Raw genomic sequence first — 13248 nt, forward strand, 5'->3', positions numbered from 1 at the left:
ATTAATCCTGGTCAGATTCCCTACTGATACTTTGTAATAGGGTTCAGAATTGCTACTGATGAACTAGCACATCGACTTCAGAGAGTAAAAAAAAGAATAAAAAGTTCCTTGTAGGTTGTTTATTCAAAAGACAGTGTGCACTAATTTTGTAGAACTGCATTTTCTGTCTGAGTAATTCAGCCTTAAAAGTATTTCAGATGAAACGTGATTCAGAACAAATACGGTTGGGTATTTAATCACTTTAGCTTTTATTGTGAAATTAATTACATATTTTTTGAGACTGGAATTTCTTTTGATAGTGGGATCCCAGTTCTGTATGTGGCACTAGTAGGTGATACAGTATTTACATGGAAGTCAATTTAGTAGTCTGTTTAAATTCATGAGAAAATAGATATAACAGTGAAAGCGGGATGTTTTCTTTATACATTTTATTCTTTCTGTGATGTTCTTCCAGTTTAATCTTCATTTTTCAGTGTGAGGTATAGAAAACAGAGGTTAGACATTATTTCCAGTCTTAGGGACCTGTTCCTTAAGCTGTTTAAATTGTTGATACACTGCCATGTTTCTTCTTTTTCCATGTCAAGAATATTTTTATGGGATGGAGTCACCAGCTTGCAACCCAGACAAAAGGTGCAATTTCGTAGGAAATTCAGGTTATTGTAGCCACACATTTCCACACGCTGCCTTGTGCTAGCTCAGTTACTCAGGCAGGTGATCATTAGGTTGTCAGGATGCTCATTTCTCTGAAAACTAGCCCAATAATAAAAGAAGCGTTTGCAACAAGATTGAGTCCTTCAGCTGGTTCACTGGACAGGTACACTTTGATGACCATGCTGATACAAATGAGAATACAGAGAAGTATACAAAGGAGGAAGGACTGAAGAGAGAAGACTGGAATAAACCAGGACCTGGACCCTCCTTGATCCTCAGGAGCCACATCCCAAGAGTGCAGGGCAACCTGTTTGGTTTGTGTGTCCTGGGTGTATCTGGCAAGCCTTGGATTCCACAAGCAGAAGTGACTGGGCTATAGAGGCCCAAATAGAGCTCAGCTGCTGCCAGGCACTATCTTCAGGATGGTTTATTTACAAAGAAAAGTTACTCTCTAGTTCATGGATTATTTAGTTTACTTAAGCAGGTAAAATTCACAGAATCAAGTGTAGAGCCAGAGGACCAAGATGTCAAAGCTGTAACTCTAAATCAACTTTGTGGTGATTGTATTGGTATACATTCTGAGTAACATCCAGTATTTTGTAATGCTTCATTTGCTGGGCAACCATTCAGAGTCTGATTTTTCAGTTGTGCTAGGTATCTACAACTTTAAAGATCAGTGACATTTGTAGATATCAGCTATCTCCTGAAAATAAACTAATGTTTTCAACCAGCCACCTAAAATTAAGATGTGAAAATGCATAGATTTTTTTTTTTTTTATTGAAGAACATTCCCATGTCCATATGTACAGCTGGGGTAATAATGTTTAGTTGCTTTTCTGAAACCTGGTGGTATCTAAAAATAAAATATTTATGATAAAAGAACCAAGTACTACTCACATCAATATACTCACCACTTCTGAAAGCCAGACTCACAGATGCAAAATGAACACTATTTTTGTTGGTTTATATTATGCATTTTTCCCCACCTAACTGGAATAACATAAGGCAATATGGATCTTTAAAATAATTTACAAACAATTCTAAGTTGCTGTACTCCAAGGACAGCCTTGACCAATGATTAAAATCCCTTTGGATCTAAACTTTAATATGCCCTCTGTGATCAGGCATCACAAAATCCAATTACCAAATCACCAAGTGAATTGAGATTTTTCATTTGTTTAGTATGCAGTAGTGTAATGAGCATGATGTACCTGCCCAGTTATTCTTTAAGGGAGATGAGCTCATTTCAAATAGATAACCATCTTTGACTTCTCTTCTGATTCATCACTGACCTGAACTCCATTTGAACCTTGTTAGACACAAAACAAGCAGGATTCCTGGCCTGAGCTATAAAATATAATTAAGCCCTTTTGAAATGATGTGTAAAAGAACATAGCTTTACCCCTACTATAACTACTACCACCACCACAACCAATAAAGTTAAATCAACCACTGCCTGTAATGGATTAAAATAATAAATGTTCCTGGATTTTAGTGTTTGAAGTACTTGAAGAAAACAGGCTCCCAGCAGCCAGTACCGCTGAATGCATGGGGACATTTATTAGTGATGAATTCAAGGGTTTGGCCTGTTTAAGATCATTACTTTCTGTTTACCCTGTGTTACACATCTCATGTTTTTACAGAGCCCATATGTGTCCCAATGTAATGCTGAAAAACTCTCTTTCACTAAAGAATAGCTAATTGGTAACATGTAGGTATTGTTCTCATGGGGAGAATGAACCATCATAAGATTCAGCTCGATGCTAATGAGAAATCCAGTGCGGTCACTGGATTGTTAACTAAATCTCTCCTGGAAAATTGTTCTTAAAATTGTTCTTTACTGTGCCTCACCACTTGGTTGCTACTGCTGTTTCCAGACTTGAGTAAATTGGCTGGCTCTTAAATTAACTGCAGTATTTTCCCTGTAATTATTTTCACAGCTTTGTTACCCTTTCTTCTCAGAAGATGGTTTGTCAAAGATACTTGTCAACAGAGCATTGTAACTGTGGTATCACTACTCAGTAGGTGATGTATCTACAGTTCTCTTAAGAGGAAAGGATTAGATAGTTGTGCCAGTATATTAGATATAATACATATATATTTACATTTTAATAGCTGTCTTAATGTCATTGACAGTCTGTCTGAACATAGCTACTGAAATTACAAGTGTGAAGAGTGAATGTTCAGAACCAAATATCACAGATTATCACTTTAGTAGAAGGTAGTAAGGAAAACCACTTGCTAATTGATCTTCAGCACCAAGATTGTATCTCTGCCACCCAGACATGGAGGACCCATGGGAGAGCCTGGATTTCTTCCCTCAGAGGAAGATCCCACCATGGTCCCTTGGGTGGGAATACATTCAACAGGCTGCTGCTGGTGGTGACACCACATCACTCACATGCCTTTGATCCAGCACGCCTGGATCTGTGTGCTCTGGGACACACTCTTGCCTCTGAGCTGCCCCAAACTCAGAAAAGCTGTTTGCTTCATAGTGCTATTGTTTGTAGCAAAGCTACTGGCTTTTCAAGAGAGCTAAGTGCCAGTTCAGTGCCATTTGCTACCTTTGTTAAAATAAATGTGCTTTCATTTTCTTAATTCTCTTATCCCCTATTGAAGTTTGCCAATTAAAATCATGCTCTGCATTGCATTAAGTGACAGTGCAGTGAACCAAACAGCATTTGCAGCTAAGGAAGAGCAAATGCACAGGGAATAATAGAAGGAAAAAAGCTCCCTCTATATTTCTACTCATTTCATTTGGACTTGATTCAAATATCAGCACTGAAATGTTTTTGAAAACAGAAAGTCCATAGTTTATGTCAGAACATTGTCTTTCCCTTTGTTAACCAGGAAAAACAAACTGAGCTCTTTCTTAATACATGTATTGCTTAAACCCTAAGTGATCATTACTGTAAGGCAAGGATTGTTTTTACATATTTGCTGTATCTATTAAAATGGGCGATATCTTTCTTCTTCTACTCACACAAACAGATTTATGCACACATGGCAGTTTAACAAGGATGAAGCCTCCTATTATTGACAATTTCTAATGCAACTCTACTGTAATTATATAAAAACCCTAGTCTAGCTATGTGTAAAACTGTATTAGGATACTCAGATTCTGTGACATGTCTTTGTAAATCTTAGCATAAATCAAGTATGTACTGACTAAAAAAAGATGTTAGAAAATCAAAGTAAATTTTTTTTTCACTGTTCTGTTATGAACTCCACATTTAATTTTGGAGCAAGGTATTTCTTGAATGTGATAAGCTAGCTATTTTTAACCCTTCTATGTTATTTCCAGCCATATAAAAATACCTGGATGTTCCTTTTGTGCATATGTCATTATAAAGATAATCCTTCCAATAGCACACAGAAGCTTGGTCTAAGTTCTCTTTTGTTCTGTTAGGGTAGATGTGTTTTGTGGTGCTATTGTATTTCTGGCTAGAGTCTGACAGGGGAGGGCTGGCAGCATTTTTTAAACACTGTCCAAAGCAAGTGCTTCATATTTATTAGTCTCTTGGAGGAGTATTTTAAAAGTCATGAAACTATTTGTTCCTAAAAGTAAATTATTGCACGTACTGAAAAGTGCATTGGTGTTCATGAGCCATAATCCAAACAGCACAAGTTAACTTCTACATGTCACAGCAATCATTTATGAAGACTTATTGCTTCTTTGTGCTGCTATCTCAAGTTCACTTCAAATGGAAACTTAGATTTAATCTATTTAAACTGAGACCTCTACAAAAGAGGTTTGTGAGAGATGCATTGAAGGACTAACTGAAAATAGTGTGTGGGAAGGCAAAACCAAGGGAAAATTATTTTGCATCATTACTTTGCTGAAGTGATCGCTTTAGTCATGGGAAAGCACTTCACTGACTGAACATATACTTTTAGGATTTCCATAGAAATAGTATCCTATTGAAATTCCTCTCAGACACAGAGATCTCTTTACTTACTATTGCTTTTTAAGGTTTATGCATACTTGTTTTCATTTGTTTTCCTTAAGCTTCCTCAAAACATCCCTTCATGCTAGTTTGTCTAAATGCTCTCTGCATTGCATTTTTTTAAGAGTGAACAGTGTTTTTTATACTGAGTCATTTCATCCCTGGAAGGACATGGAGATACAGCTGCTAGAAGGGACGAGGGTGTGATTCTTGTCTACACAAGAGCAATCTAGGTCACAGCAAGAAAAATTAAAATCTCTCACTGAGTTCCTGAGCATTTCCTGGTATTTGTAGGACACAATCCATGGATGTGTCTTGTAATATTTCATTTATTGAAAACTAACCAACACTTCCTTATTCTTAATTGTTTCTTCATTTCTCATTGTTTGCTAAGCATTTGAGAAAGGCACTGCTGATTTTGAACCAGTAGTATTATGTGCTGAATGCTCAGTTCTGCTTCTAAGCTGTTGGATATTGTGTTTTCTTTGTCCTTTGCGGAGCTGAGATGACAACTCAAAGAGACTGCAAAGCATAATCCTTCCAAGTGTAATCCCAGTGAAAGAAAACATAAATAAAACCACTTGTATTCTGGCATTGCTTTTCCCCTTTTGTTATTTCTGCAACTTGGCACATATTCCAATAAAACTGTAGGAAGAACATTTCTTTATATTGAAGAATTTAGCAATAGTTACCAAGAATTTATTCTCTTTAAAATCAAAATTCTATATATAATATGAAAAAAAATTAATTTCCAAATACTGTAGTGCCTCTTAAAATAACTAACCATAGCAGGGTGTTGGTGTGTATTGACATTAGTTTTCTTGATTATCACTGAAATTCTGTGTCAAAAACCACCTTGAGCATACCTGTCCCATAAGCCCATTACCCCTGAGATCAGATGCAGGATTTCAGAAGCCAGCCTAAATAAAAAGCCCCGAAGCTAGAACTCCTTTCCCAGTCAGTGACAGCAGTCCTGTTGATGGGACAATGGTTTGTTTGAGCCCTTGATCATTCTTGCCAAACTCCAGCAGCTCAAGGGAGAGGTGATTTAGGTTTGTGGTTCCTACTCAGGTTGGACACAATTCAGTGCCATTATTACTATGGGCACTGTTGGGCCACCTACCTAGTGTTTGGTGGTTAAAAAAAAAAAAAAATGCAATGTATTTCCTTCCATTACCAAAAAAAATAGTGCTTAGTGTTGTGAAACTGTAAGCCCCAGGATGCAGACAGATTTTTTCCTTTGATATTAGGAGAGATTCATAGGAGAAGTTTTACGGCATAGACTCAAAACAGTGAGTTGTGTTTTGGGGGATTTTTCTACCAGCAAAGTTATAAAAATATAAAATGAAACTGTACCTTGAAACACCTGTGTGTAAGCCTTAGGTGTTTGGTTTTTTGGGTTTTTTTTAATCTTTTTTGTAAAATTTTTATAAATGTCTAGTTTCATTAGAAAAATAAGCTGTGTGTGTTATAAAGTAGGGAGACATCCAGCATTCAGGGTGTGGAGTCCAGTTACTAGCACCAAAAGAGATAAAAGTTAAGCCAACCTCAGATGTAGTACTTTCCATGTAAATATACAAAAGAAATAGAGATATTAGGTATAGTTTATTTTATTAAAGAGTGATTTGCAGTAAGTTAAATTCACAAGAGCTGGGATATTTCTAGATGATGTTTCTATCCTCAAAATGTTTGTGTCTTTAATGAGAGTATGTAAGTTCTGTCATAAATGTAATCTGCCACTATCATTTTTAGGTTTTATGAAGCTATGTAAAGTTCAAAAGGTTATGATATGAAAACTTTAAACTCTTTTCTCAGGAAATGTGCATTATATATTTTGAGATAAGCATTTGTTTTCAATTATTTGAATTCAAACAGTACCCTTCTTCTCCTGCTAAGTAGCAGGAGTAAGTCTAGCAAGGTGTTATGTTATAGTAATTAATCTGGACAAAACAGAGAACTGCTCAAAATCGCTATTTCCTATCAGTTTGAAATATAATCAAGTGAAGCAGCTGTTTTTAATTCTTAATAGACTTTTTTGAAAAAAAAATTGTGGTTTAATGAAAAATGTCTCTTTTAACAAACCTTAAACTACTCAGAATCCAAAAAGTAATGTTTTAGCAAATGGTTCTTTATAAGGAATGCAGATGAGACATACCTGCTCTGTAACAACAACATGGTATCCAGCTTGGTTGATAGTGTAGGAAGAGCAAGCTAAGGAAGAAAGAAGAAATTTAAAAAAAATTACGGATCTTGTTGCCCAGCTGTGATGCCTTTGCTTGGAGAGGAGTGTGATTGTCCATACAAGTATTTCCATGAAAATTAGTGGGACTACTTGTGTGAGTAATGGCTTGTGGGCAGGGGTCCCCAGGCTCATGGTAAAGTGACTTCAGGAAATAAGCACAAAAATGTTGGGAGAGTAACTGCCACTGGGATAAAATTTCTCTCTCTTCTTTTAGGAATCCATGGATCATCTTTAGTCCTTGACATAAAAGATTTCTTACTTAAAACAAGTCTCAAAGAAAGAGCAAAATCTCTGATAGGCCCTTTTAGCTGCTCTGTTAATGTGGAAGCCAAGTGGTGTAAGCACAGTGGTGATCCTGGCCCAGAGCAATCTGTTCCAAAAATCTACATTGACTTGAGAGGAGGACTGCTGCAGGTCTGTATAAGATGTTTATAGTTGTGCTGTTGAGCTGGACTGGCTTTGGATTGATTGAGTTTTCATAAATAAATTGCATGAAAGCCTTTGCATCCTACAACCAGTCACTAGGTTGGGGATTTTTGCATGTTGGATTTGGGTGGTTTTTATTTTACCTTATAAAATAAGTATCTACTCTTTCAAGTAAACTTTTGATTGAAAAATTGTGTGCAGTGTTTTTGTTTTTGATTTATTTATTTTTTCTAAATACTGCTTAACCCCTGTATTTTAGCTGTATGTGTGTGTTCCTTAAAACTGCTGGATCAAATTACTAACACTTAATATCTAAGGTCCTGTTCTGATGGATGTGTGTTTGTCTGCCCATGATCTATGTGTCTGTAATGCCTGGGGGTAGCCTTAAGAAGTACATATCCTTTCTTTCTAAACTTACAAGAATTTCTCAGGGGAGTAATTGCAAACTGTTGTTTGTAGCAATTAATACTCAGTTTTCCATGCTATCCTCTCGTTTTTGGAAGTGCCCACAACTTGAAATCAGTCCAGGAAGCATGGGAGTTCTTGAAATGAAAAAATAGATTCTGTGGGGCTTAAACAAGTGGGCTATAAGATATGTCTTGTTTTAATTATTTTTATTGTAGTATCTATATACACACCAAATGTTTTAAAATAAATACATAAATCAAGTTTATAAAATAAAAAAAAAAAAAGAAATTTTGACATTTAATCATGTCATTAAGTTTTTTCCCAGAATTAGCATTAGAAGATCTTAGAACCACAGTGCTGGAAATAGGGTTAATCAGATAATACCAATTTAGAAGAAAATTTAATGAATTTAGAAACATTTTAATGAATAAATAAGTCAATTTGTTTCTTTGCTCCTTTTTTTATTTGTTTTTCACAGGTACTTGGCTGACTACCTCTGTGTTGAAAATAGAATGCACTTTTTTTTTCCCAAAATTTTGGGATTTGACAAGTATCAAAAAAAAAATATCTGTAAATCTCAGAAAGCCATTTATTATTAGAGTATAATTAGGGACAATTAGCTTTTGCAGAAGAGAATTGTTTGGTCTGACAGAATAGATTGAAGAATGCTGACAAAATCATTAGCAGTTCTGTTTCAAATTAATTTATTTATGGCTAATGATTTTACCAGCTCTGCACATGACCTCATCTATCATTGTTAATTTGTATTGCAGCAGAACCTTGAGAGTTTATGTAAAATCAGTGCCTCGTCTCAGAATATTGTAGTAGGAGTTCCATGCCCTGGAGTTCCCAGCTGCCTACAAATGAAATAATAAAACTGTGAGGGAGAAAAAGCCTCTCAGATTGGCTTAAGGTGACAGAGAGCTCCTTTGAGGTGATGCTAGAGGAGGTGTGGGGCCCTGAGACCAGAGGTACTCTAGAAACCATAGTGGAGATGCACTAAATTCAGGGAATGGCCTGCCTAGCCTGGGAATGTTTAGCTCAGGACTGGCTGTGGCTGTGTTTCAAAAGGGTCCTGGTTTATTCTGTGGGCTTGTAGATACAGAGCAGTAAAAAACCTGCCTTCTTGGCAGCTATACTACACTCCCTTTAAGTATCTTTTGATTTTTTTTTTCACATTTGAAAATTGGTGTTCCCCCATTGTAAAATTTGCACAATGTGCACACCTGACTTGTTTACTTTACTCACACCCTTACCATGGACTTTTAAGTTACTGTCTGGGGATTTTGGTTTCATCCCACACTGGTTCCAAGTCTAATTTCTGTATTAATTGCTTTCTTGTCTTCCATGTTGCTTCAAGGCCTTCTTGTACATAAAGTCTAAAGGACTTGTCCCCATTAATACAATTCTCTCAAACAGGAGCTTGATTTAAGGAAGCAGAAATGCTTGTCAAAGCTGGGAGAAATGCCTTCATGCCTTTAATGTTGCTACAAAATGTGTGGATCTTCTTGACTTTTGCATGCCAAATTTTATTAGATATTTTTCTGTATTTCTGTTTTAAACTTCAGAAAACTTTTAACTTTTTAACCTAACTTAGGGGACTTGCAGAGCACCCAATTCATATGCTTCAATTTTGTGCTTAAGATGATCTTTCATGTCCTCTGCATCACATTCTTTGCTCTGTCACTTAGTTTTAAATGTATTCCAGAATTCCAGTTTTGGAGCAACAAGTTCTTTGAAGAGTTTAAACTTTGTACTTTAAGGGGTTTTTGTCATGTCTCAAACTGAGAAACCTGTGACCAGTCCTAGCATTATGTACAGTTCTTGAATATAACTTTTAAGATCTGTGGTCTTCCAGGCAGCATCACTATGAATTGTTAAATGGTAGGAATTAAAGTTTTCCTTCAGGTAATGAACATATTTTACAAATGGTTTGTAAAGATATTTTGCTGTTTCTCTTCTTTATTTTAGTATTAGTAATGCTTGCAAGTAACTAAGGTGTAAGTAGAGCAGACTCAAAGCTGTCTGAAGTTCCTGTTGTTTTGGGGAGGTGTTTTTCCCTTCAAAAATGGCTGAATATTTGTGTGTAATTTTCTCTTTTTTTTTCTCTCTCCCTTTTTTTTTTTTTTTTTTCTTTTTAAAGGTTTTCTGGGGTCAAGAGCATTTGAACTGTTTAGTTCTTCTCCAGGAGCTTCTGTGGCAATACCTGACTAAAAAGGGCAGTGTAGAGACATTGATACCTGAACATAAATACCCCACTTGTTTTTCTGCGGAAAGGAATCAGGCCTCAAAAACTGAACATACCTCAGATGATCTGAGAACAGGCCTGTTCCAGTATATACAGGATGCAGGTAAGAAGGATATAATTTTGGCTCTCTTTTTTTCTTTCTTTTTTTTTCTTTCTTTTTTCTCAATTATAAAGTAAAAACAGTAGTAACCTATTAGACATTACTTGCCTCTTACAATGAATAACTTTATATTTTTTGGAAAAGCAGTTGAAAAGACATCTGCTAGAATTTAAAAAAAAAATACTTTAAAATAGTTTTTTGATTTTTTTCCATTAAGCTATAATGTTTTAGAAGTCAGGGAAATTGCTTTTTTTATTTTTCTCTCCTTTTGATCCCAAGGGATTTCTTTTTAATCACTTTGGTTTCATAAACCAGCATGTTTCTTTCTTGAAATTGTCTAACAGATTATAGCTTTCTTTCATTTGACAGAAGCACAAAAGCTGCCCAGTGCCTATGAAGTTGTGTTTTACAATGAAACTGAGGATAGTCCAGGAATGATGCTATGGAGATATCCAGAACCCAGAGTGCTCACACTTGTAAGAATTAACCCTGTTCCTTTTAACACCACTGAAGACCCAGATATTAGCACTGCTGACCTTGGAGATGTTCTTCAGGTGGGTAATGAGTTTTCTACTTTCAGTAACAAATGAAAATGTTACTGCTGTAAAGTGAAATTTTTCAAACACAGATTTATTAAAAGCAAGCACAAAGCAAGTGTCAGGAGCTCTATAAAACCAATATGAGGTACATTGCACAGCTTGAGCATATCTTTAGTTTCAAAACTACGTGTGTAAACCTTCTACCCAATTACCTCTGAAGTTTTTATGTTGCATAATAAGCTATAGCCAAGTTTATCAGTTTTAGTTTGTGAGCATACAGATCCATCAGTCTTTACTTAAAGACTTCATTTGGTTTGAAACTGAAATATGTGAGGAAAGACTTGGTCTGAAATTTCCAAGATCCAGTGGAATCATTGAAGTAAAATCTCCAATCTGCCTATCCTGTTTCTGTGATGGCAGAAGGCTGTGCTGCTCCTTCTTCCACAGGGCAGAGGGAAAGCATCTGTTTTCTCTCATTTTACCTTGAGAGGGTTGAAGTGGACGGTGCAGTTTGACTGTGTGAGATCATGGAACGTCTCTTTGAAGGAAGGCTGAGTGCTGCAGTCTCTGTGCCCCCAAAATAGACCATACCTCAAAATTACACTGATCCTTAATGTGCTGGAATTTTTTGCTTTCTCATGTATGCAATTGGGTCATTACATTTTCTCCTGTCTAGTGTAATTCTTTTTACCTTCACTTATTCCTTACATACATATTTTGATTTTAGCTCAATTTTAATTCTGGTAATCTCCATTTCCCTTTTGTATTACAAATTGGACCTGTCATTATTTTTTTTTTTAATTTCAATCTGTTTGTCAATCAGAATAGTGTTGTGTGTCAAGAGAAATAAATATTTCTCAGTTCTTCCTATTTGTTCAAAATGGTTGAATTATATTTCATTATTGCTGTGATGGTAAAAATTGCTTTTAAAATTGAATTATTCACCAATATGCTTTGAGTTACAAATAAGTAGGATAATCTTCCTCAGATAAATGGTATAATGTTATTACCATGCACATACTGTTGGTGAGATCATGTAAGTGTCCTGCCAATTTCTTTGCCCTCTAGACAGCCACATGTCAGCTCCTTTCAGTTACATGAAAATTAAAATTAAATGGAAAAAAATCAGCTCCACTTGGCATGAGGTTTGAATCAAAGATCAAGATTGTGTTATTGTAGGCTGTCTTGATGACCCTATTAGGTTGCTATGAAAGCCAGCATTTTGCCTTCTTTCAGGCTGGTATTTTTGGAGCACAGCACACCAAGGTTTTGGTTTAATTAGATTACACTCCCATTATAAATAACAGACATCATGAACATTATGTATGTGCTTGTGGAATAGTATGACCCTGTCCAAGGGGAATATCAGTTCTTCTTCAAGTGGGCAAACACAGCTGGACTTTCAGTAGCACACAGGTTCTGCTTTGTGTTTCCATGCGACAGGCTAGAGAAGAGGTCCAGTTCACTATGATTGCCTCAGAGAGTCAGAAGCACTCAGCTACCAGTGATCAGGTTCTGTCAGCTTCTACTGGTGTTTATGTAACTCTTCAGATTTCTGCCACAAAAGAAAATACAAAGATATCAGCCAAATTAGAGGACATCTAATCAAAAATTCTGCTTTGGACACATGATGTGCAGAAATGCCTACAGCAAGATCCACGCTTTGGTTGTAGGCCATTAATTATGGCAGTAATTGTTGCCTGGCTCAAGGTGGTGATTTATCACATTTTCCAGAAATGGCCATACATCTGATGAACAGCCATTTAAAACATGGACCGTGTGCATTTTTTTATTGCTCTAACAGAGGTATGTGGGTGGAATAAATAATACAGAGTCGATTTTTAATTTCTTTAGGTAAGTTGCACTTACCAAATACTCATATCAAACTTCAAATACTAATTTAAGTTAATCGTGAGGTCTTTCATCAGCTGCACTTTTTCCCTGTATGGATAGATGCTAATTAATATAGTGCAGATTTAGTGCATAGGAAAATTCATTAAATACAAAGAGAAAAAAGATAAAACAACGTTTATATTATTCAGTTCTTGAAATGAAACATTAGAAAAACATCTGCAAGCCAAAGACTTAAGCTTTTTTGAAAAAAAAGGATCTAAATTTAAAGACAATAATGATACCAAGCTATGTATTAAAATATACTTATTAAACTTTCCCAGGATTGTGTATATGTTCAAATGCAAGGAGGACCCATAATGTCCCCAGCTGTGTTACCAGTCTCCCTTAATTCTCTACTTCACAAAGATTCAGTCAAAGGTGCCCTTCTGTACTTTGTCTTGAATTCAAAGTTTTCCAGTTGCAAGTTCTTTCTTTCTGAGTAAGTTGCTATGACATTTAATCTAGCTTTCTTTGTTAAACTTTCAGCATAACATTTTAATCATGGGTGGCTTTTAGAACTCTGTTTTTATAGTTATTATTCAAATTCCTGGAACTTGCAAAAGCTTCACCATAAAGAGAATTTTTCTAAATATTGAAGGTACATGTTATCTGGTGCAGCCAAAGGATAGAGACCAGTTTCACATGATAAGAGCTGATATGAACTTTATTGTTTCTGTTGAACCTTACTTTGCTGCTATTTCTAAATTGCCCCAAGAGCTGTTTTCTCATGCTTTACCTTGTGTTGTTGCAAAGGTAAGCAGTTTCACTGGTCAGGTTTCTAATACTTTGTTTTT

The 13248-nt window shown here is 35.8% G+C and overlaps 1 protein-coding gene across 10 annotated transcripts in view; it reads left to right on the forward strand.

Annotated features, from left to right (window-relative positions):
• VPS13B (vacuolar protein sorting 13 homolog B) overlaps nt 1-13248 on the forward strand; it is a 422306-nt gene that overhangs the window by 333105 nt on the left and 75953 nt on the right. For all 10 annotated transcript variants that reach the window (XM_015617450.2, XM_015617453.2, XM_015617455.2 and 7 more), the window contains 3 exons: nt 7055-7254; nt 9818-10025; nt 10392-10576. In XM_015617450.2, coding sequence (XP_015472936.1) covers nt 7055-7254; nt 9818-10025; nt 10392-10576 — 593 coding nt within the window. The remainder of the gene's footprint in view (nt 1-7054; nt 7255-9817; nt 10026-10391; nt 10577-13248) is intronic.

The sequence above is a fragment of the Parus major genome, chromosome 2 (genome assembly GCF_001522545.3).
Source record: "Parus major isolate Abel chromosome 2, Parus_major1.1, whole genome shotgun sequence".
In the NCBI taxonomy this organism is placed as follows: Eukaryota; Metazoa; Chordata; class Aves; order Passeriformes; family Paridae; genus Parus; species Parus major.